This window comes from Pogona vitticeps, chromosome 2, assembly GCF_051106095.1.
Source record: "Pogona vitticeps strain Pit_001003342236 chromosome 2, PviZW2.1, whole genome shotgun sequence".
NCBI lineage: Eukaryota > Metazoa > Chordata > Lepidosauria > Squamata > Agamidae > Pogona > Pogona vitticeps.
The window spans coordinates 76,793,242-76,818,538 of record NC_135784.1 but is presented as its reverse complement, the minus strand read 5'-3'; the positions used below and the strand labels follow the sequence as shown (position 1 = coordinate 76,818,538).

At 40.1% G+C, this 25,297-nt stretch overlaps 1 protein-coding gene across 3 annotated transcripts in view; it reads left to right on the top strand.

The window, feature by feature from the left end:
- The window catches only part of NISCH (nischarin), a 51,719-nt gene extending 31,211 nt beyond the window's left edge, over nt 1-20,508 (top strand). For 2 of the 3 annotated variants that reach the window (XM_020796712.3, XM_020796711.3), the window contains 11 exons: nt 1,522-1,650; nt 2,051-2,164; nt 3,617-3,725; nt 8,019-8,137; nt 10,008-10,063; nt 10,465-11,787; nt 12,171-12,345; nt 12,902-13,055; nt 13,667-13,795; nt 16,530-16,691; nt 19,082-20,508. In XM_020796712.3, the coding sequence (XP_020652371.3) occupies nt 1,522-1,650; nt 2,051-2,164; nt 3,617-3,725; nt 8,019-8,137; nt 10,008-10,063; nt 10,465-11,787; nt 12,171-12,345; nt 12,902-13,055; nt 13,667-13,795; nt 16,530-16,691; nt 19,082-19,710 (3,099 nt within the window). In that variant the 3' untranslated portion in view covers nt 19,711-20,508. Of the gene's footprint in view, nt 1-1,521; nt 1,651-2,050; nt 2,165-3,616; nt 3,734-8,018; nt 8,138-10,007; nt 10,064-10,464; nt 11,788-12,170; nt 12,346-12,901; nt 13,056-13,666; nt 13,796-16,529; nt 16,692-19,081 lie in introns of those variants that run through there. The other variant, XR_013541734.1, reaches the window with a different exon arrangement.
- The last annotated feature ends 4,789 nt before the right edge of the window (nt 20,509-25,297 follow it).

Below are 25,297 nucleotides of genomic sequence, written 5' to 3'. Positions count from 1 at the left end.
CTTCAGAATACCTCCTCTCTCTCAAGACACTCTTCCTCGTCACAATTACTTCTGCCCCCGGAGCCTCTGAGCTCGCAGCCTTGAGAATTGACCCTCCATTTCTCCAATTTCATCCTGACAAGGTTGCTCTTATTCGGGATGTTTCCTTCTTACCAAAAGTTGTGTCCCATTTCCACGTCTCCCAACCTCTAATTCTGCCTGTGTATTTTCCGTCACCCACATCTGAATTGGAACGATCTTTACACATGTTGGACACCAGAAGGGCTCTTGCCTTTTATATTTCAAGAACTTCTCCCACAACTCCCTCATAGGGGCTCACATATTTTTTCCCAAACGATTTCCCGCTGGATCGTTTCAACTATAAAACTGGCATATCAACTTGCCAAACAGCCTTTATCTGTTGTTATTAAGGCTCATTCCACCAGAGCGACAGCTACTTCTGCAGCATTCCTTTGTGGAGTCCCACTCCCAGACATTTGTAAAGCTGTCATATGGGCAGCACCATCCACATTTGCTACCCACTACAGACTGGACTTAAGAGCCAAAAGGGATGCATCATTTGGGAGAGCTGTGCTTTATTCGATCCTTCCATGACATCCCTCCACCTATAAGGTAAGCTTGTTAGTCACCCATTAGTGTGCATTCACAAAGACCACAAAGAAGAAAGAGGAGTTACTTACCTGTAACTCTGGTTCTTCAAGTGATCATCTGTGAATTCACACTTCCTATCTGTCCTCCCCTCTGTCCGTCACTCCTGTATCTCTTGACGCAGCGGCAGGCTGTTCATAGGAACTGAAGTGATTGCGAGGGTGGGCGGACGTCATGGGCTAGGGGAGCAGTCCCTGAAAAAATGTAGCATAAAGCTCTAGAATATTCTAGAGACTTCTGTGCAGGCACAGATTAAACCCATTAGTGTGAATTCACAGATGACCACTTGAAGAACCAGAGTTAAAGGTAAATAACCTCTCTTTTGGAGGAAATCATGTCTCATTTCCAGTCTTTTTTGTAGTCTGCCTGTCTCCAACTTTAATGTGATATTGAGGAAATTTAGATCTGCATTAGTAGATGCAAAATAAGCAGATCTTGATTCCTTCTCTTACAATAGGATAGATAGTTATTTTATGAATTCTGAACCTCCAGTTTACAGTCTATCATTATAAAGAGAGAAAGCAGTCATCAAACAAAATAAATTGTGGGAACAGACTAATCAGCTTATATTAGTGGTCAGCATCTGGTTGGTAACACATGCATAAATTAAATCACATAATTCTTCATGGCAAATTGCTACTAACAGGTATCAATTGCATTAACAAGGTATATGCCTGATTGTGTGACAGATATATACCTAGTCATGTGACCAATGCCTTTCTAATCAGTGGCAATTCATTGCAGAAAGTTACATCATAGTACTACTCATGGACACATATGTCAGCAATAGGATTCTGATCACCATATGTTTACCAAAATATGTATTTTCCCCCAAAAAGACTCTAAGCTTAAATGTTTATCTGTCTGTTTCAGATTGATGAAATAAGGAACATAGGAGGCCTTCCATGCTTGGAAAAGGTTATTTTAGCAAACAATCCTTTGAGTATAATCCCTGATTACAGGACCAAAGTGCTAGCACAATTTGGTGACAGAGCCTCAGAGGTAAATCTAAAATAATATATTGGATGGCTTTCTTGCAGCATTTCACTTTTGTATAATAATGCAGTGTGAAAGTAGTCAGTTGTTTTGAGTAGCAGTGCTGCTTGAATTCTGTATAAGATGATAAGGGTCACCTTTGTGACCGGTACATGCTTTTGGTTTGACAGTATAATGCCGCTCTGTTTATACAAAAGATTCTAAACTGGTTCACATTGGAAACATCACTTTTAAGTTGAGATGTTTTATTTGTTCCTGCATTAGTGCTAAGTAGCTGAAGTCTTGTTTAATCTTAATTGTTACAGTCCTTCAGCTATTGAATTGATGTTTTCTGGTTGAATTATTGGAGTTCAGTTTTTTTCTACTATTAAAGATTAACAATGGCTACTTGCTTAATGTTCTTCAGGTTTGTTTGGATAATACTGTAACCACTGAAAAAGAACTTGACACCGTAGAAGTGCTGAAGGCTATACAAAAAGCGAAGGATGTAAAGTACAAAATGAGTAATTCTGATAAAAAGGTGAGAATATATGTGAATGGATTGATGACTCACACCAGTGAGATAATCTTTGGCCATTATATTGCTGAAGTGGTGGCCTGTTTGGATAGTTCTTTGTGAACTAGAGTGGAATTGAGTTTTATCACACTCACATTCCTTTACCTTTTGATATTCATTGAACCCATTTAGGTATCATGTTTGTACACTGTCTTATATGCCACTGGATTTTGACATAAAAACCTCGCTGTCCAGAAGAACATTCCCAATAACCTCTAACTTAAAATAAATCACACTGTCAGGAAGAACTGTCCAATTTGCTTAAGGAGACAAGTTTATAAAAGAAACCTTATGGCTCAAATGTCATCAGACTTGGAAACCTAATACTGTACCTAATCCTAGGCATAGGTGTTAAAGGGGACATCTGGGGTATAAATTTACGGACATTGTCTTGTATGTCAATATACTCTTGTTTGCTTTTAGTTAATATTAAATAGTTGGTGATTTTTAAAGTGGCCAGAATCCGCTTGGTACTCCTGTAAGGTCTGTGTAACTTGCCCCAAATAACTCATTTCAGACACATCTCACTTGTGCAGTTAGTTGTATGACCAATAACATTACCAAAACACACCCTGACTACTTATTAGGTAAAGGTTCCCCTTGACAAACTGTCAAGTTGTGTCCGACTCTAGGGGGCGGTGCTCATCCCCATTTCCAAGCCATGGAGCCAGCGTTTTGTCCGTAGACAGTTTCTGTGGTCATGTGGTCAACACGGCTAGACATGGAACACCATTACCTTCCCACTGTAGTGGTACCTATTAATTTACTTGCATTTTTACATGCTTTTGAACTGCTAGGTTGGCAGGAACTGGGATAAGCCATGGGAGCTCACTGTTGCGTGGATTCGAACTGCTGATCTTACGACCTTGCAGGCCAGAGGCTTTGCGGGTTAACCCACAGCGCCACCACGTCCCCGACTACTTATTAATTAGCCTAATAGCCTAATTAGTTAGCTCAGGTTACGTAAACATTACAAGAAAACCAGTGCAATTCTAGCCAATGTGTCTAAAGATGAGAGGTAGCTGACAGTAGAATAGTATATAGATTATGATTCTGAGACACTGGAATGATATATATCAGTAGTTCTTGACATTTTAAAAATTATATTTCTCTTGTAAAAATCTGATGAAAACTTTGGACCCCACCTCCAAGAAATAAGCTTGTTCTAGATAACTTTCTTATGTTCATTTGCTTTGACCTAATGTAGGTTTAAGTACTACTTACATAGCATTGTCAGTATTCATACTTTAAAAAAGAAGTTGCGTACCAAAATATATGAGGATTGCAAAATAGCCCAGGATGAGTGTGCACACAATTTTTTTTTTTTTTTTTGGCAAATAAATCTGGGCTTGCTGTCATTCAGGATAGGGATGTGTTGTGGCCTTTGTTCCCAGCTGTTCTGTTTTTCTTTCTCAGATCACTGAGGATTCCAAGCTTTCAGCTGCCAGTTCAAAATCAAACTGTTCCTCTCTTTCTCTACATCCTTCCTCTCCCTCTCTGCCTCGTCCTGTCAGCTCCAGTCAAGGTAATCATGTATGTATCATGCTGCTAGGCTGAGCCTCTTGGTTCTGCCTTTGTAGGCTGCATTGATATACATGAGTTTCACATTAGAAAAATGGGGTTCAGACACACAGATGAAGTTGATTGAATGTTTTCTTTCCGAACACTAGGAACATTAAATTAAGGATATTGTTATGTTCATTTTATATATATATATATATATATATTCTTACTTTCAGGGACTTTAAAAAATCCTTAATAAATACTGGGGAAAGAGTAGAGCTCTTCCTGAGAAGATGTTTTGCTTCTCAGTAAGACTGAAATCAATCCGTTTCCTACATTATTAAAAAAAAATATTCCACATCATACTTTTCCATAGTATTGCCTCAGTTGACCATCTGTATGGTTCTAGTCTGGAAAAGGATAGATAAATTAGACATCTGGAAGAATTAATGCCAGTTAGCACTGTACTATATGGAATTACGACTAAATAGTGTTAATTTCTGTTGCTGATGTTGGGAGCTCTTACCAAGATGTTGGGAGACCACTTGCTAAATATCTTGTGTCCACAGACTGCATTCATCTACTGATGGTTATTGCTGTCAAATAAGGTAGTGCAAATAAATAGCATATTTGAAATAGAAAACAGTTGTGGTAGAAAGTTAATCTCAAGGTTATCTCAGCATTATTTTGCATGAGAAGGATAGGATTGTTATGATAGCACATTTGATTATTTGTGTAAGGCTTAAGAAAAACATCTCAGATACAAAACTGACTTATTATTGCTCCTTCAGTTGCTACTTCTCACTTTGCAATCTTTGTATTCTGTCATCTACTGATTAAAATGCCATTACATTGGTGCCCCACTTGACAACGTTAATCCATTCCTTTAAAATCGCTGTTAAGCGATATCGTCATCAAGTGAAAGAAAAAAACCATTGAAATGCATTGAAAACCGGTATGAAGATCCTCCATAGGGGAAGCCATTTTCGATCGCTGTCTTCAGGAAATAGGTCCAGAAAACAGCAGGTGGCCATTTTGAAAACCCAATGATCAGCTGTTTTTGATTGTCGGGAAGCAAAAAATTGGTTCCCGAAGCAGGGAACCGATTGTCATGAAGCGGATTTTCCCCATTGAAACATAGTTTTGCGATCGCAAACCTCGTTAAGCGATTTTGTCATCTACTGGGGTAATCGTCAAGCGAGGCACCACTGTATATCTAAACTAGATGCTTCTGCTTTTTAATGTAGCTAAATTCTACAATATATATCTAAGAGTTCAAGGGCATTTTGTTGAATACACAAATGTATGTGTGTGTGTTTTTAAAAAAAAAGTTGGAAGGGAACCATAGCTCAGTAGTATAGCCATGCATATTTTTTTAATCTTTAAAAAAATATAAAAAATATAAAGAAGTAGAACACCTAAAAACATTTACACATCTAATTTTAAAAACCTAATAAAGAAAAAACTTCCTGTTTCCTGCAGTAGCTTGATAAAATAACATTTTTGAACAACTCCCAGAATCCCCAGCTAGTTCAGCCACTTACAGACTTTTTGGATACATTGCATTCTGATTTTAGAGGGGGCAGAATGCTGCATGGAAACATGTTGTCTTCCATGTTTTGCATATATGGTTAATAACGTTATTAAATGTTTTTATGTTTTGAATGGTTTATGTTAATGTGTTTTTATGCTTTGATAGTAGTATTTGTTCACATTTTATTATTTTTATTCTTTGTTCTGTTGATTGTATTTTGGTCATGTGGTTTTATATGTTGTAAACCATCCAGAGTGATCTTCGGCTGGATGGGTGGTATAATAATGAAATAAGCAAACAAACACAGAGGATAATATATTAAAAAATTATTAAAATACAGTGGGCCCTCGACCTATGGACTTAATCTGTATTGGAAGGGTGGCCGCAGGTCGAAAAGTCCGTAGGTAGAATATGCATTTCCCATAGGAATGCATTGAAAACCCATTAATCCATTCGGGCCCAAGAAAAAAAGTACCCCCAAAAAAATAAAAATAAAACACTGAAAAGCCCCTGGGGCTGCAAAAAACAAAACAAACACAAACATAACCCCACCAGCCCAATCCCACCCTGCAAAAGACCAAAAAAAGTTTTTAAAAAAGCAAAAAGCAGCACCTTACCTGCACCACCGCGATTACCACTGCCAGGAGGCCTCCCGGGCTCTAACCCGTGCTGCCGGGCCAGGGCTCTGGCCGCCGCTGCTGAAATTGCCATCGGGCGCAGCACTTCAGGAGAAGCTGGGCGACGGGGAAGAAAGGCAGGAGCCAATTCGGCCTTTCTCCCCCACTGCGCAGCTTCTCCCGAAGGGCTGCCCCAATGGCGCTGGAAGCCTGGGAGGCTGAGCCTCCCTTTTCCAAACTGTTGGGTCAAAAAAGCTAAAGAAGCAGCCTCTTTGCCACCAATGGTTTGAATTTTCCGGCCTTTTTCCCTGCCTTTTTCGTCCGTACGTCAAAGCTCCGGCAGCAAGTCGATCCAAAATTTTGCGGCTGGAGCTGTCCGTAAGTCCGTAAGTGGGGCCATTCTTCGTAGGTCGAGGGTCCACTGTATGCTTTTAAAAAATAAAATACTTTTGTAAATTTATGAAATAGACATGTTTGTTTTTACTAGACATTCAGGGGTTGAAGCAGAAACAGCTGGGGTTTTTTAATGGCATCATCTGTTTCCATAAAATATTAATCATAGGCATTGTCGTTGGACATTAGTTTAAAATTAAGAAACCCAAGATTTAGATACAGTGGTGTCCCGCATAGCGACGTTAATCCTATGGGGGGAACCCCATAGGAACGCATTAAACTCTGTTTAATGCGTTCCTATTGGGGAAAAACTCACTGCTATGTGGGGAATCCTCCATCCGGCCACCATTTTTGCTGCCCGGTAAGCGAGGGCAGGGCGCGAAAACGCTGCGGGCGGCCATTTTGGAACCGCCAATCAGCTGTTCCCAAAACATCGCAATGCGAAGATTGGTAAGCGAAACGCTTACCGATCATCACAATGTGATGTTTTGCCTATTAAAACATCACAATGCGATTGCAAAAAACGCGTCGCTATGCGGATTTGTCATTAAATTGTGCGCTCGTTAAGCGAGGCACCTTTTTATGGGAAACAGAAAAGTACAAATAATGCTTCCACTTCCTCAGTTGTTACTTTACATTGCTTGCCAGAATTTGACAGATAGTAAGTTTGCTTCATACCCAACACTATAGAGACAACACAAACTTCTTATGTAGAACAAATTGCCAGTGTGTCATATAAAATACATTTTTAAACATTTAAAAAGCTGAATATGTATTTTGGTTGTACATCAACAACAAATCTAAAACAAATGTTTAAGGTCAACTGTATTTTCAGAAATGCATATTATTTCAGAGAGCAATTCCAAATATATCTCCCAGGGTGTTACTCTTACTGGTACATTAGGATTAGGATTTACTTTCTGAGAAATTCACAGGCTTGTGTTGTTAAATCTGCTTTCCCAACCTACCAAGTTCCACTGAAATCTGGCCCTCTCATCCCCCTGGCATAGGTTCAAAGAGAAAGAAAGAAAAACCAATATCAGTTTTGAAACTGATACAACAACCCCCCTCCCTTTTGAAAGCAGTGAAAGGGTAAAACAGAGTGGGAGCCACCACTATGCCCACTTCCTTCAGCCGCCGCCAGTACAACCCACTGGTGTTTGGGAAGGGATTATTGGTTCTGTCAAAGAATTCTGTTCCCCACCCCCTAGGAACATTCTGACAATCTCTTATGTACTTTATTAGGCGTATGAATTATCCCATGAGCACATTTCTCCACTTGCATCCCTTAAGAGTATAGCTGTCCATCTATGGGACAACTGCTGATGGTATCAGGGGTAAATGGAAGGAATATGAAACTGCATGCTTCTCTAATTAGTACTGACTGTTATGAATTTCTTCGAAAGTGTGAATTTGAAAGCATCTGTACTCCATTCTAGACCTGTCACATGATCCACTTGTCCACATGTCCAGCCTTTCTTGTTGTTATGTGCCATCAAGTCACCTCCAACGTATGGCAACTCTATGAATGAGTGATCTCCAAACAGCCTTTACCTGTTTCCATTTCTCGATTTGCTTCAGTGAAAGATGTGGATCTGTGCACCAGATACAGGCCACACCTCTGTCAGTATTAATTAGGGAAGCATCTAGGATTCTGCTGCATCCTTCATATTCCTTCCATTTCCCCTTGTGTGAAATGTAATTCTGTCTCCGATTGTGTCGGCCTGGCTTTACATCAGTGCTGTTCAAACTCTTTTTCTATCTGTTCCAGAAATAACTTGTAGAAAAACAGCCCTAGCAAGCAATGTCTCATCAAGTAGTTTGACTCCTAAAAGCCATACAGTTACCCAAAGATGCTCTGAAATTTCAGATCTAAAAAGCAGGAATCAGGTAATGGTATCTTTCAACATAGATCTTTTAGCATAGATTGTGACAATACTTTCAATATCATGAGTGGCTCAGTTCATACCCATGTCAATCATCCACCAGAAGGTGAAACCTGTAAAAAGGAGAATGTGGTTTCTGAACAGTAATGTGAGTGAGGGGAGGAAATTAAAACAGCTCTACCTTTGCTGACTGATTTTCTTACTGTGCTGAATTTTTCACCATATTTTAGAGGGGAAACAGATGCAAGGTTGATGTGTGGAAGCTATACCATGTTAATAAAAAAGCAAATGCTTTTGTTACATCCAAGCCCTAGGGATTCCAGGATTCTATTGAGCTTACTGGCTACATTCAGACACAGTGAGGAACACAGAGGGAGCCATGGCGACCCTGTCTTAGTCCCTAGCTTTCCCACTTTCTGATAATTCCTTCTTATATTCAGAAAAAGAAACCATGGAATAAACCCTGGTTCTTTCTTTAAGTTACTGGGAAAGAAGCAGAGCTCCAATTGCTGTCAGGCGTGTACATCATGTAGCTTAGCTAATGCTGTTAATACTCAGTAAGCCATGATTTCCTGACTTATAATTATGTCCAAACATGGTCACTAGATAGCAAAAAATTGTGCTTTAATGCTTTAAAGAATATTAAAGCATTGTGTAATTTTTATTAGATTTCGATACCCAGGAGGAGATGGTCAAAGAATGTATGATAAGGTGGGCACAGAATATTGGGCACAATATAAATTTGGATCAGTGGAAACAAATATGGAAAAATAATGTAAAACTTACTAAGTCAAGTACCTTTTAAAGACAAAATATATAAAATGTTTTATAGATGGTATATAACTCCCAAAAAACTAGCCGAAATGGATGTTAAAATTTCAAATCTCTGCTGGAGATGTAAACAAAAAGAAGGTTCTTTGTGTCATATGTGGTGGTCATGTGGGAAAGCCCAAAAATACAGTACTGGAAAGGGGTTGAAATGTTTTTGCATGAGGTTTTAAAGATTTCGATAACTGTAACTCCTGAATTTTTTCTTTTAAATATAATCCCGGATTCAATAGACCTAATGGAAATATATATAGTTATACATATCTTGACAGCTGCAAGAATTCTTTTTGCTTAACATTGGAAATACCTGGAGAATCCATCTCAAGATGAGTTAATAGCAAAAATCCTGGATACAGCGGAAATGGATAAACTATCATAATGGTTAGACTCAACAAGAAAGACAAATCATGAAGATTGTTGGCATGAATTTTATGATTGGCTTAGAAATAAAATGTAAATTAATATTTGATAATTGAAAGCCTAAGAAAAGCCTAAAATCAATTTAGATTAAGAATATATATTATAAATTAGCTACACTGGAAACATATGTATCTTTGAAATGTACCAGTAATAGATAAGAATCAATATTGTAAAATGTTCATGTTGATTTATAACCCCTGTTTAATCCCATATCCCTTGTCCCTAACTCAATAATAATAATAATAATGATAATGATACTGATAGGAAAAATTGAAAAAATATGGTATAGAAAAATCAAGTAGGCATCTCCTAACAGTTGTGTACCAAAGGAAGAACCAAAACACAGAAGCCAAGGATTATAATTCAGGACAAGCATTGACTAATTCTGGATAACCAAGTGGTGCTTATTAAGCATATAGATCAAAAACCTGTTTTCTGAAATGATCATGTAAGGGCAGGAGCATAAGCATTTCCTTCCCTGCCTCTGTGTGGTAGCTGTAGCCTGAGCAGTCTTTCGCAATTGGACTTTGCCCTTGACCATTATATATCACTTTAAGACCACTGTATATATATCACTGTAAAGGATCGACCCCAGTGTGACTTATCACTGACACTCCTCTTTTAAGGTACCTGCTTCACTATTGGACATGTCTAAGGAACATGAAAATGCCCATCAAATGGGGTAAGACTTTTTTAATTTTGTTTTTTAAATTTTGATACCCACTTTATAAGTAGAGATCGGCACAGACTGCTGGTTCATGCCAGTTCCACTTATGGCCCCACTGCCCTGGATTCCCTGTCCCGACTCCTCCCTCTCTTGCCTCTTGAGTGGGTGGCTGCTAGAGGAGGAAACACACGTAACTGACATGAACCTCTGAATGAATCCCATGAGTTTAAACATGTCTTCCTTCTGTGCTGGATTTAGATCGAGGGCTTGCCACCCTATAAAACAGGTGAAGTGTTTTATCACATATGCTGTCACCTCCCTAAGTATTCTATTTGACATCAGAATGAGATTATAAATTAGGGATCATGGTTTTTAAATTGGATTAATGTAGTTTCCTTTTTTCTTTGTTTTTGAAGCCTGGACCATTCAGATGTAGAACCTGATGCCTTGCGTAACCACCTTAACACTGTTATCCTGCCTTTCACTTGTATCTCATACACTGCCACAAATCAGGAGTTTCTGCAGCATCTCTCTGCATTGATTTCAGAAGCTATGGAAAGTGCACCCCCGTTTTCAACAGAGACTCAAAATACTGTAAACTTTGTGAGCGACTCCCGAGTTGCAGATACAGAAGACGGCTATTTTGAAATGGGACTTCATGAAGGGGACCACGTGTTTGAGTTCACCCCTGGGTTGGACATTGTACCAATAGCTTCCAATAGCACAAAAACAGAACAAGATGATATAGTCAAAGTCCTGTGGAGTTTTTGTATCCAGGCTCATAAAGGACTCCGGCAGTTTGCTTCTTGTTTGGTTCTGGCCAGCAGTGTGGTAGCTGTGTTTGAAATTCCTCACGATTCCAAAGGAAACTGCCAGCATATTCTTTCTGCCTTGAAGCTAGCACTGTGCTTTCCATATTCTGACCTTACAGAATTTGGCTTCTTGATACCAGAAATCTGTTTGACCCTAAGAGTGAATAATGGTGACACCTGCTTGTTTGTTGTCTCAGACTCTCAGAATCTACAGGATTTCTATTCCTGTTTACATAGGTCTTGCCCTCAATGCTGCAGGCCTGCTTTAGCAAGTTCTATGTTGTACTGTGGCAAAGCAAGTTTGCAAGAATTTGTTTACCAGCTGATGGGATTTTACCACATTTCATCTGAAAATACAGAGATAAAAGGGTGCTTTCCTGTCTATCTTTTCTGCCATAACAAAACTGATGCTAACAAAGTTACATGTCAGCTGGACCTGGCCAGTGGTAGCACACCATGTTCTAAACATGTTGGTTGCTCTGCACTTTATTCAGCATTTCATAAGTCGGGGGAAAATCAATGTATGTTTCATCCATGTTGGATATTTCTAACACCCCAGCACCTACATATCGTTCAAGTTGATTTTAACGTACTACCAGGAAAACATATAGATGCTGAGAACGCAAGGAGCATATTTAAGCTGAGCAGGATTCCACTGGCTTCAGTTCTTTTGCACCCTGCCTGTCATTCTCTACCACAAGAAGGTTCATTTTCAGATGGGCATGTGCTTCAGTTGCTCATTGGCTATAGGTTTGTCACAGCAGTCTTTGTCCTACCTCATGAGAAATTCCATTTTCTACGGGTCTATAATCTTTTGAGGACACTTCTGCAAGACATCAAAACGATCATTATTTTCAAAGCTTCCAGCAGAGCAGAGCCAATAAGAAATTCTCTCATTGACTCCAAAAGGCATGGGCAAAAAGCAAGGTGAGGATATACATTTTGAAGCAAAGTTGTCCAAATATCCAGTGATACTGAGTGATTGTTGTTGGTGATGGGGACTTTTGGTGAACTGAGAATGGAGCAACTAGTAGATTGTTTATCTGTTTCCAGCTTTATGTCTTTGACCCTTGTGGCTTACAACATGCTGTGCAGTGTTACAAGGAAAGCTTAGTTTTGGGGGAGAACTTACGAGTCATGAGACTTAGGATGACGTAATTCTTCCACAGACATATGTAAAGTCAGGCTGTCCTACAAAAGTGAGTTAACCACATTCTGATGAAAGGTGGATGCTGCCTATTTGTTGTGAGACTTGCACTTGTGTTTCACTTGTGTTTGCTTCTGACTATGTACACTTGTCTCTTTTCTAGCCTTTGCAAGCCTCATTTGCCTTTCTCATCTCTGTATCCATCTGAATTTCTGATGCAAAAAATTACAGAGGAGAACCAGATACCTGTGCACCTTCCAGTCTCTTCAACTCTCCAGGATGTGGCTGGGCTAAGGGGAAAATCCATTATGGAGTTCTTCCACAGAAGCATTGCTGAGGTATGTTATAGTACGAAGTAAAAGACATTTCTGAAAAGTAGCCATGTTCATTTTTTTGGCAGCAAAAGTCACAAGACGGTATTTTGAAGGTTAAAAAAATTACTCTGGCATGAACTTTCATAGGCAAGTTAGGTTCAAAATATATTTTTCTCTTTTAATGCCATCTTACAAGTTTTACTGGTGGACTGGAGATCACCTTCATAATTGCTGATTTTACTGTCATTGATGTTTCATTAGATTGATTTTTATAAGCCAGAATTTAAAAGAACTAGTTAGGCAACAGCAAAAATGTCACTGTTGAGAATAAACATATGATATTCCCAAGAGCTAAAAAGAGCTCTCAGCAGTTGTATATTCTTCGTAATTATTCTGATGATACATAGATGTGACACTGAGGTTCACTGAAGCGTAAAAATAGGAACCCTCCTATCTTATGTAAGAAATTGGCATGTGGAGACTATAGCTTCAGGGGACAGGGATGCAGGTGAATGGGAGGAAGAAACTGCATCCAAGATGGTGCTTAAAATTATAGACTAATTGCATTTCAATATTGTAGGTGGAAAACGAGGAGCTGAGACATCTCATGTGGTCATCTGTTCTATTTTATAAAGCTCCTGATATGGAAGTGACTGCTTGTGTTCTACTTTCAACTAAAGCTATTTACTTCCTGTTGGATGATTCCATGACTCATTTTAATGAGAACCAGTTAGGTAAGACGGAATAGAGTGGATTCTTGGCTTCTAATAACGTTTGCAAGGAGGATTTGGTAAAGGTGTTTATAATCAGAACAGAAGGGCTGGAGCTTCTCCTGCCCCTTTGTCTGCACCCCTACCTCCCTTGATAGTATCCATGAAGGGCCCCGCCACAAAGCTCTCTACACTGTGATTTTCATGGGAGTGCAAAAAATGTTAGTGGGTGCAGAAGAGATAAAAAGGTTGTATGTTTTGAGGGGTTTTAGAATTTGTTTTAAAAAGGTGTTTCCCCAAGACACTATGGATTCATTCCCTCTTCCATCCCAGCTGGCTGTCAAGGGCAGGAATAAATTAGGAAAAAGTGAAATGGAGTGTTGGAAGGAGGTTATGTTTTCCTCTTTGTCTGCCATCTCTCCCATTGCAGATGCATCCATCCATCAAGTACTGAACCATGTTACACCTAGAAATCTACATTTGGGGAGTCATTAGTAGGAGTTTCTTTCAGTTAAAGTTACTTGTATAGAAAATGATGGTGAATAGTGATTCTTTGGAGAGTTGAAACAAAGCCTCAGATTGGTTTGTTGAAGAAAAATATTGTATATGAATTTTGTATATTCTCCATTCAATAGGTTTTTGGAACGATGGTGTCTTGGACTATGAACTGACTTCTTTTCACCTCTCTTCCTGCTTGGTTCTAAAATTAAATGATCTGCACTCAGTAAATATTGGACTTTTTGATCAGTATTTTCGACTTGCTGGTGAGTGAACAGGTGTTACTATCTCCAGTCCCTCTTAACATCAGATGTTGGATCATGCTTGCTTTCTTTTTCTTCTTTTTTGCTGATATCACCTAGATAGTGTTTTATAAATATTTTTATTTAGCGTTGGAATTATGTTTCTGTATCTAATATCCTCCAATCTAGCGGTTCTCAAACTGGGGTCCCCAGATCTTCTTGGACTGCAGTTCCCAGAAGCCTTCACCACTTGCTGTGCTGGCCAGGATTTCTGATAGCTGCAGTCCAAGAATATTTGGGAATACAAGTTTGAGAACCACTGCTCTAATCCATGTTCAGCCTGATAGCCACACCTATTTATTAACAAAACATATACTGTATGCATGACAGTTGTTAAGCATAGTTACTGATATAACTGTTCCGATCCTCAGCCCCCACCAGCATAGTTTGAAATGCATGATGCATCTGCATAGAATTTCTACTTAAGAGTGATGGAAATTTCTTCCCAGTACATCTCTAGATTCTTGGGCTTAAACTGTTTTTACTATATGACTTCCTGTAATATTATGACTATAGTCATAATATTGTGTCTTCTATTTTTGTTTGTTTTTATGTTTTGCGACCTACTTATAAACAATGACAAAAGCACACAAATAATACCAACTAGAAATTAATAAAATACTGCTTTGAAATTCTGAAGTCCAGGTACATTTGAGATCAGAAATCTGCCCAGCAAGTTGAGAAGTATTGAGTAGAAATAAAACAATGAAATTCAATTCTGGTTTGGTTATAGAACTAAATCCAGTGTTTCTTCTTCCTAGAATAAACTCATGAATCAATGGATTACATGAAGTAATAAGTTGAAACTAGAGTAGGCCCACTGTATCAATGGAACTTGCATTCATGTTGGCTGACCAAATCCACACTGATTCAATCAAACTAATGTACAGTGGTGCCCCGCTTTACGATTACCTCATTAAATGACAAAATTGCTTCACGACAATGTTTTTGCGATTGCTATTGCGATCGCAAAACGATGTTTCAAAGGGCAATTTCCATTTGACGATGATCGGTTCCCTGCTTCGGGAACCGATTCTTCGCATTACGACGATCTAAAAACAGCTGATCGTCGGGTTTCAAAATGGCCACCCGCTGTGCAAAATGTCTCCCTGCTGTTTCTAGGATGGATTTTTTGCTTAACAGGGATCAGAAAATGGCCGCCCTATGGAGGAAATTCGCTGGACGCTGAGGTTTTTCACCCATTGGAACGCATTGAACCGGTTTTCCTTCCATTTCAATGGGTTTTTTCCTCGCTTCACGACGATTTCGCTCTACAGCGATTTCGCTGGAACGGATTATCCTCGTCAAGCGAGGCACCACTGTAGTTGTAACTTACTACTGGATTTCAACCAGTAAAACTTGGGAGTTGTGACAAACAAGACTATTCATTACCTTTCCTCTGCTTTAAATAGAATAAATATTGGTTTTGGTCCTTAGTAACATTTTGTACTATACATTTCTTGCCAGTTCTTTTTTCTTTATCAAAATATTCTCATTATGTATAGAATCACAGAATCATTAAGTTGGAAGGGGCCTATAAGGCCATCATGTCCAACCCCTCTGCTCAGTGCAGGAAAACAAATCAAAGAAGGTCTGCCAGGTAGTTGTCTAAATTTCTCTTGAATGCCTCCAGTGTTAGAGCACTCACCACCTCTCAAGGTAATTGGTTCCATTACCATACTGCTCTAACAGTTACCGTATTTTTTGCTCCATAAGACGCACTTCCCCCCACAAAATGTGGGGGGGGGAGTCTGTGCGTCTTATGGAGCGAAGGCAGCAATTTTGTCCCCGCTGGCCCCGTGGGGGGGAGTGTTGCAAGGGTCCGGGTGAGCCTTCCAGGACCCTTGCGACGCTCCCCCCACCCCCCACGGGGCCAGCGCGGGCGAAATCGCCAGGTTCTGGGAGTCTTTTGAGGCTTGGCAAGCTTCAGAAGAGTCCCAGAAGCTGGTGATTTCGCCCCCTCTGACCCCTGGGGGGGCAGGGTGAGTCTCTAAAGGGTCCTAGAACACACCCTAGGACCCTTTGGAGGCTCACCTTGCCCCCCCCGCTGGGCCGGGGGGGCAGGGTGAGCCTCCAAAGGGTCCTAGGGTGTGTTCCATAAGATGGACCTCTCCATAAGGCTCACCAATTTTTAGGAGAAGAAAACAGATTATTTTTTCCTGTTTTCTTCTCCTAAAAATTTGGTGCATCTTAAGGAGAGGTGTGTCTTATGGAGCGAAAAATACAGTAGGAAGTTTTTCCTGATATTCAACTAAAATCTGGCTTCCTGTAATTTCAGCCCATTGTTGTGTGTCTCAGTGGTGATTGAGAACTGATCTTGCCCCTCTTCTGTGTGACAGCCTTTCAGATAGTTGAAAAGTGCTATCATATCTCTCCTCAGTCTTCTTTTCTCAAGGCTAAACATGCCCAATTCTTTTAGTCTTTCCTTATAGGGCTTGGTTTCCAGCCCCCTGATCATCCTTGTTGCCCTCCTCTGAACTTGTTCCAATTTGTTGGCATCCTTGAAGTGCAGCGTCCAGAACTGGACACAGTACTCAAGATGAGGCTTAACCAGTGCCTCGTGGGATTTGAAGACTGTACTTCGTTAATGCAGCCCAAAATAGCATTTGCCTTTTTTGTAGCCACATCACATTGTTGGCTCATATTCAGCTTGTGATCTACAATGCCTCCAAGGTCCTTCTCACTGTCTCCTTTTCAGGTCGTTCAGCAGAACATATATTAACTTGCCTAACCAGAGATAGTTACAGTACTCATGCCTTTATCCAGCACCTTATGGCAGTGCTGTCACTACTGGCAAGAACACCTTCACCAGAACCAGTTGATAAGGACTTCTATTCTGAATTTGGAAAGAAAAATACAGGTAAAATGAGTAAAAAAATATTTTTTTACATATTGGGACCAATTAATGTATTATTAGTATCAATGCAAATATTATGAATTTGATTTATAGATGCTATTGTTAATAACAATTCTGGCCCGCTCCCACAAATTCTGGATATTTATCGTATTTTTCCGTGTAAAAGACTATACTTTTTCCTAAAATCTCTAAGAGTAAAAATTGAGGGTCATCTTTTACAAAGAAGTAAGCCGAGGAGAAAACCGTGTGATATGAAACTGCCTCACACCATACGTCTGCCTGCAGTCACGAGTGAAACTGATGATAGCTTGTCTCTGTTTGCAGAGACAGTTACAAGCCTTATGCAAATGATGTAAGCTGGTGCTGAGGAGAGTGTGTAGGCCAGCAATGGCGGACCTCTGGCATGCATGCCACAGTTGACACGCAGAGTCTTCTCTGTGGGCATGTGAACCATAAGTCGCCAGATCGCTACTCCCGGCAGCCAAACCTGAGGAGGCAGCTGCAGCTGCGGTACTAGTGTCCCAACAGGTGGCGGGCCAGGATCCAGAGCAGCTGGCACTGGCTGTGGCAGGCTGGCCATGTTCCTAACGGCCGAGCTATAAACAATGGTGTGGTTGGGCTCGACTGGTGGCAGATCCGGAGTGGGATCTGGAGGCACCTCCGTGCCTGGGATTCTCCCCTCCCCTCCACTTCTGCTTCCGCCACCTACTCTGTACTGGAAAGAAAGTCAGAATGGAGAAGAAATAAAGAAATGGAGGCGAGCTGCCTCAGCTGTCTGTACAGTCAACCCTTGACTTACAAACATCCCTAGATACGAACTTTTTGATTTACGAACGGCTTTGTTGGCAAAAAATGGCATCGACTTGCGAATGGAGCTCGACCTACAAATGAGGTCGAGACTCCCTTCACAAGTCAGTGCCATTTTTTTGCCAACGAAGCCGTTCGTAAATGGCTCCCTGCAAAAAGGCAGGGAGAAAGGGCTGGAAATTCGAATTTCCCACCCTTTCTCCCTGCCTTTTTGGCTTCAGAGCTCTCAAAGGGCTTGCTCCGATGTTGGGGGGAAAACCATTTGATTGCTCCAAAGGTGCCGATTGCGGTGGCGGGGACCCCCAGGGAGGTCTCCCAGGGCTTGCCTGCCACCATGGGGGACCTCCCTGGGGGTCCCTGCCGCCATGATCGGCACCTTCAGAGCTCTCAAAGGGCTTCCTCCGATATCGGGCAGAAAGCCCTTTGAGAGCTCCGAAGGCAAAAAGGCAGGGAGAAAGGCTTGCCTTTTGAAATGCTGGAACGGATTAATTCCCCATGCATTTCAATGGGAAATGGTACTTCAACTTACGAACTTTTCGACGTACGAACGTCATTCCAAAATGGATTAAGTTCATAAGTCGAGGTACCACTCTATGTGGAAAGAGTTATGGATGAAATTGGAAGACTTCTAGACTAACCTTCTAATAAATTGCTTTTCTGTATACCAAGCATATTTTGGGTGAAATTCCCTCTATCTGCAGCATGAAGTATTACAATACCATCACCTCCACACCGTGTGATTTCAGATGGCCCTGCATTTTGTTTCTGGGCTACCAGAAGAAAGGTGGAAGTTAGATGTAAATCATGCCACAAGAAATGCGAATTGTAGTAACACTGGCATTTTTTCATCTTTTTCTGGGTAAATGAAACAGGAAGTTGAAAAGTCTGGCCAGTCATCATTTTTAAAGTCAGCAGTTAAGTTCTTCCAAAAATAAGAACATTTTCAGTATGGTAATAGTTTGTGTGAACAAATATGGTGTATAAGTTATTATATCTGACATGGCCTGGGGAGAACCTAATTCAAAAGTTCAAATGAAGACAATTAGATCACCTTTGGGTCAGATATTGTTTATAAACCTGATGTACTTCCCAAATTTCATTTATTTATTTAAATATTTACAAATTTCCTTGTATGCTGCATTGCCTAAGGTAGTATGCAGATTAAGTGTTAAAATAGCTCATAATAAATACCCATTTTTAAAAAGCATCCCCAAAGAGTTGAGTAAATTAAAGACTATTGCAAGCTGTATTGAACAGAAATGTTTGCATTGTCCTCTATGCATGAAGTTGAGCAAGGATGAATTAAATTGGTGTTTGATGAGTGAGTTGCTGAAATAAATAAAACATTAAATTTTAAAGAAAAAGCCAAAGTATCACCTGCCTCTGGTTTAAAGGTCAAATTTTGTGCACTGTCTGTTCTGGCCTTTGGCAGAGGCTTTGATCACATCACATTTTAATTTGAAATCTTGCTTTTAACCTTTCAGGTAAGCATATGTATGCCTACACCTGATTTCTTTAGTTGTTTTGCTGTGGAAAACATTTAAACACAAGTGCAAAGTGTAAGTCATATATATTTATGTTTGCAGGAAAAATGGAAAATTATGAACTGATTCACTCTAGCAGAGTGAAGTTTATCTATCCCAATGAAGAAGAAATTGGGGACCTTGCTTATCTCGTAGCAGAGAAGATGGACAGTGTGGTTAACTTCCAGTCTCTAAATATACTCCTTTATGTGTTGGCTTTTCAAGTGACTGCTGCAGAAGGGACTGCTCAATCCAATAGGTCACTTCAACCTAAAACATTGATCTTAACCAGCTCAGATTTGTTCCTGTTCAATGAGGATTACATCAGCTATCCACTTCCAGAATTTGCTAAGGAACCACCAAAGAAAGACAAATACCAACTAACAGACGGAAGAAGGATCCGTGATTTAGATCGAGTGCTCATGGGCTATCAGACATATCCTCAGGCGCTCACATTTGTCTTTGATGATATTCAGAATCAAGACCTCATGCAAAACCTCACCCTAGACCACTTTGGCAACGTTCTCAGCTTCCCCAAAGGGCAGGTTACCCAGGAGGGCAACAGCAGCCGGGAGGTCTTGTGGTGTGTCTTTATCCCAAGTCCAGAAAGCCGTGAGAAACTAATCTCTCTGCTTGCTAGGCAGTGGGAGATCTTATGTGGTCGAGAACTACCTTTGGAACTCACTGGGTAGCACAGCTATTGCATTGTATTCTCAAATAAATATTTTAGACATTGCCATACTAAGGGATCAAGCAGAAGATTATGAATTAAAGCACAGTATTGACTGAATTAAATAGGGTTCGACATTCTCTCAGCAGCAACATAACATGGTGTTGAAGCTTACCTGTGTGTTACCATTACCATTCCTTGTGCAGTGGAGAGTTTTTAAATAATACAACATACTCAGCTAAACTGTTGAACTGATATTTTCTAAACTTTATTTTTATGTAATGGCACATTTCCAGGACTCCTAATTAAGCATCCCAGGTGACTGTATGGAACAAAGGAGTCAACACTTGGCATTCTTTCACTGAGGGCTGTTATGTTTGTACTGTGGTTTTGTATATATTTATTGGTCTTGCTATGTTATACGGACACTGTGTAAATAATGGTAACAAAAGCTGCTGCTTGTGCTTTGTCAAAGTGCAATGTTCTTTGTACAAGATATATTTTATTGCCGAAGCTGCTAATGATAATTTAATGACCGTCCTGATAATTTTACATTTTGCCTTTTATGACGTGTCAAATTTAATTTTGTTTGCTAATCATGAACATGAGAGCAAAATTGACCCATAATTGAAAGCTGCTTTTACATCTTATGGACACTTTGAATATTTGCATAGTTATTAGTTTTATTTAACTATTCTAGGCCTAAAATTCAGCCAGGACTGCTAATTGCCTGCTGCCAGCAAATGATGAGACACGTGTAGTTCAGAGCACCATTTCTTTTGCCATCTTTCTCAATACAAATAAACTGAAATTTGACACAGTTGTGTTGCTGTCACTGGTTGTATTTTGAAACATATACAGTAAAATCACTGGGGTAAAGTTGTAAAAAATTGAAGGATATGTTGCTAGATCTAAGCCAGGCCACATCGGCAGGCAAAGAGGGCACTGCAGAAAATGGACATGTCATTTCTAGGGTTATCAGAAACAGAAACCTTTATTGGCATGCTGCATAAATAACATAATAACACAATAAAATACTGGGGAAAGATTCATTACAGGCAAGAGGAGGTGCCAGGAAGTCGTAATTGGAGCCCCTCGTTTTGGGGAAGCATGTTGCGGCGTCTCTGAATAATGGCCTGGACGTATCTAGCAGTGGATAGAGTGACTTCCTTACTAAGGTCACATAGAAGGTATTGTATTTTCCTCAGGTCTGCCCATCCGGAATGAGAGAGGAGAAAAGCCGTCAGATGTGACAGACGGATGTCCTTGTACAGTGTACAATAAAATAGCATGTGTTGCAGGGATTCAGGGATTCTAGGGTTATCATCAGGTCACCCAAATGAACATTCCCTAAGCCCTGCATCCCCATCAGCTGGAGATTGTCATGCGACCTCAAAGGTTGGAGAGAGATGTACATCTGAAGCTTCTGAGAAGAGAGCTTTGTGCTCAAAAGAGCTGCTCCATCTTGGGAAGTCCATGACTAATGGCCCTTATGTGCTCTTAACAAGAGGAGGAGTATAGAAAATGGGACAGATGACTTAAAACTGGTGAAAGTTTCTTGTTCGTGCTCCATGACAGTGCCAATGAAACCTACCAATGTTCGGCCTGTGGGTCTCTGTTTGCAATTAATGTGGCCCGCTGGAGGAAACACACTAACAGCATGAAACATCACCAAAACTATCCTGATCAGAAATGACGCAACTCATTGTAATAGTCTCTTCAGTCCATTCTGATCATGTTGCTACCTTATTTTGGAGCAGTCTCTGGGCTTAATATTAATGTAGCCAAATCTATTATTGCGCATAAAGACAAAGGAATATGAAATACAAGTAATAGTATTTCTAATAAAATGTGTTTAAAGAGCTAGAAATTCACGTTTTGACTTTGCCATAATTTTATGGATAGGATGCCCCAAATGTTTTTAGTAGTGAGCCATGCTGTCTGGGGTATTTTGGAAACTAGTGAATAAGTTAAATCACAGCATATAAAGGCAGAAATGACAATGTTTGAAATCCAGTTTGCAACCTTATGCCATGCAACAAGCAGGATATCAGGGCAATAAAAGCTTCCTGGAATCTTCCCCAGGTTTCAGGTATCCCTGGGGATTCCCATTGTCCTGGGGCAGCCTTTGGGGGCCTAAAGTATGACAGCCTCAGTTTCATCCTTTTTACTTCCAGATAATGTTCACACTTGATTTACAGGCCAAGGCAAAGAGGCAGTCCTGAAACCAGCCAAATCAGGGAGCTTGACAGGGGACACATTATATTTGCCTTCAGTGTGGAAGGGATTGTCACTCTCAAATCGGCCTTGTCAGCCACACTAGACACTGTTCCAAGTCCTCTATTCAGAGCACGCTACCATAGTCTCTCGAGACTGAAGGATGCCTAATTCTACTTGCTCATCTTTGTTGCAGTACAGACCATTCACAAAGCACCATATTTCCTGTCAACTCTTTTCACTATCCAGCTTTCACCTTTGTACATAGTAACTGAGCACACAATCATGTGGATAATCTTGGTCTGGTTCTCTAATGACACATCCCTTATACTTCATTATCTTTTTAATTCTTTAATTGCTCCCTTCGAGTCTCAGTCTTTTGATTTCTTGACAGCAGTCTCCATTTGGATTGATGATTGAGTCAAAGTATAGTAAATCTAATAATTTCAATTTCTTGATTGTCAACATTCAAATTGCATAGTTCTTCTGTAGTCATGATATTTTTTAAATGTTCAAATGCAATCCTTCTTTGGCGCTTTCTTCTTTCACTTTCATCAGAAGTCATAAGTCATTGCTGCTTTCTGCAAGTAAGATAGTATCATTTGCAAGTTTAACTTTCTATATTATATGTTCTGCATACAGATTTAAGAGACAGGGAGAGAAAATGCACCCTTGTCTGACACCTTCGCCTATAAGAAACAATTTTGTCTCTCCATATTCTGTCTTCATAGTGAGACATGGCCACAATACAGATTACACATCAGGACAATCAAGTACCGAGGCACACCCATTTTATAAAAAAATAACCCATAGTTTCTCCTGATCCTCATAGCAAAGGCTTTGCTGTAGTCAATAAAGCATAGACTAATCTTCCTCTGAAATTCTCTGGTGCTCTACAGTAGCCAACAGATATTTGCAACATGATCTCGAGTGCCTCTTCCTTTTCAGAATCCAGCTTGAACCTCAGGCATTTCTCCATATAGGGTTTTGTTGCAACACCTTGATAATTATCTTGCTTGCATTTGAAATTAGTGCAATGTTCCTATAGTTACTGCACTCCTTGGCATCTCTTTTCTGGGAAACTGGAATGTATGTTGAATGATTCCAGTCTGTGGGCCATTGCTTTGTCTTCAATATTTGCTGGCATATTCGCATTAGGGTTTGACAGATTTTTGTCTCTGTGGCTTGAGTATTCTATCAGTATTCCATCTATCCCTGGTGATTTATTTCTTCCCAGTCATTTCAGAGCAGCTTAACAATGCCTTTGAGATTTTTTTCTTGGAAAGATAGTAGCTCAGCTTTCATCGAACTCGAAGTTTAAACCAGTTTCATGAAGAATAAAGAAAAAGTGCTTGAAATCAATGGTTCCCAACCTTGAGTCCCCAGGCGTTCTTGAACTAAAAGTCCCAGAAGCTTTCACCACTAGCTGTGCTGGCCAGGATTTCTGGGAATTATAGTCCAAGAACATCTGGGTACTCAAGGTTGGTAAGCACTGCTTTACACCATTGAAGCTGTTATTTTAACAAACAAGTAACATCTAAATGGTGGAAAGAAAATGATATCCATAATTTTTTTTTCTTTCAACAAGTTTGATAATAGTCCTTAACTGAAAATGGATCAACAGTATATATGCTGCCCCCTTCCCAGTCTAATGACTTTTCCTCAACGCCGGTTCCCATTCATTCAGCATATTAATTCTGGTGACAATGTGTATTCTCCTCCTATATCTCTCACAGAGCTGTGGAGAGCTGTGGTAATACAGGGGCTATAAGTTTTCCATGTATGTACCTCAGCTTCCTATGTTTTCTTTCTTGTTTGTATTGTTTATCATGTTTAAATAGCTGGTTTATACTTTTTCATAAAATAAGGAAAAAAATGGAAAACACAAAACAATCCAGTCAAAGCAGTAATGCAAAACAATCTATTTAAAAATCACATACAGATAGCTGGTTACTGGGGGAAGGCTTGCCTGAAAACAAAAGGTCTTCGCCTGCTTGCAGAAGGGCAGCAAAGATGGGGCCAGCCTGGTCTCCTGTGCGGGGAGTTCCAAAGTCTTAGAGCAGCAGCAGAGAAGGCTCTCTCCTCTGTCCCCATCAGACGCACCTGTGAAGATGGCAGGGCCAAGAGAAAGGCCTCTCCTGATCTTAACACACAAACCAGCTCATAATGGGAGATTCGGTCCTTGAGAGATCTTGGACCCAGGTCATTTAGGGCTTTATAGGTAGGTTCAAACCGGCACTTAAAATTGGGCCCAGTAATGGATCAGCAGACAGAGGAGCTGCTGTAACGGGGCGGGTGGGTTACATGAATCTTATAACCAGCCTCAGTCAGCAATTTGGCTGATGCATTTTGGACCTGCTGATGTTTCCTGACACTTTCCATCGGCAGCTCCACATAGACAGCATGACAGTAATCCAGCTAGGAAGTAACTAAGGGTGGAATGACAGTGGCCAGATCAGATCTCTCAAGAAACGGATGCAGGTGGTGTGCTAGTTTTAATTGCGCAAATACAGAAAGCCAAAGCTACTGGTTCCCAGCTGTGGTCTAAAACGACCAAGAGGAAATGCTGGCTTTCTTATTTGAGTGAAACTTGGTTACAATAAATTCAAAACTAATCAATGGGACAGGGACAAGCATGCTTCTCAAATCTTTTCCAGTTCCAAAGATTTTTCACCATAACATACAGTAAGGTAGAGCTACTGGTTCAAAAACATGTACACCCAAAGCCCCCATTTTGAATGTGCAGTGTAAATAAAGTTATACAATTTTCTTACTTAGTAATTGCCTTCTAAAATAAGAATGAAACAGTCATTTTTTTCCTTGTTCAGTGGAATAATAGAAATGTTCTATCTGGAGAGGTCAACTACTAAGAAATTCAAATATATGTTGAGGGCTGGGTTATTTGCGTGTGTTTGTATTGTTTTTTGCAACAAAAATCTGTTGAAAACAGACCCTAAGAGTCAAATACCTTTTGGTACCCCAGGTGCTGGGCAGGGTGGGATGGGTGTGCTGGCGATTTATCCAGTTGCCTTGAAAATATAGTATTTTTGCAGAGGACTGTGTTAATAATATTTTAATCGGTATGTTCCCGTACATTTTTAAAGTAACAAAAAATCCTCCTTTATAGGCAGCACTTTCTTAGTTATGGTATATAATTGGCTGCTTTATATTTCGAACAACGAGTAGCTCCCAAACGGTAATAAAACTGCCAGAGAGTGGCAGTGGAAGGAAAAAAAAGCCCTGAAAGAATTTAACGATACCATATGAATTTACCACCTGGATCAATATCAACTCTCGTTCACTCGTCAGCTTTACCTCACAGTTAAATGTGTGATTAAAATACTCCCACCCATCCCAATGAAAAATAAAGGATTTCCTTCCCTCTGTTTTGA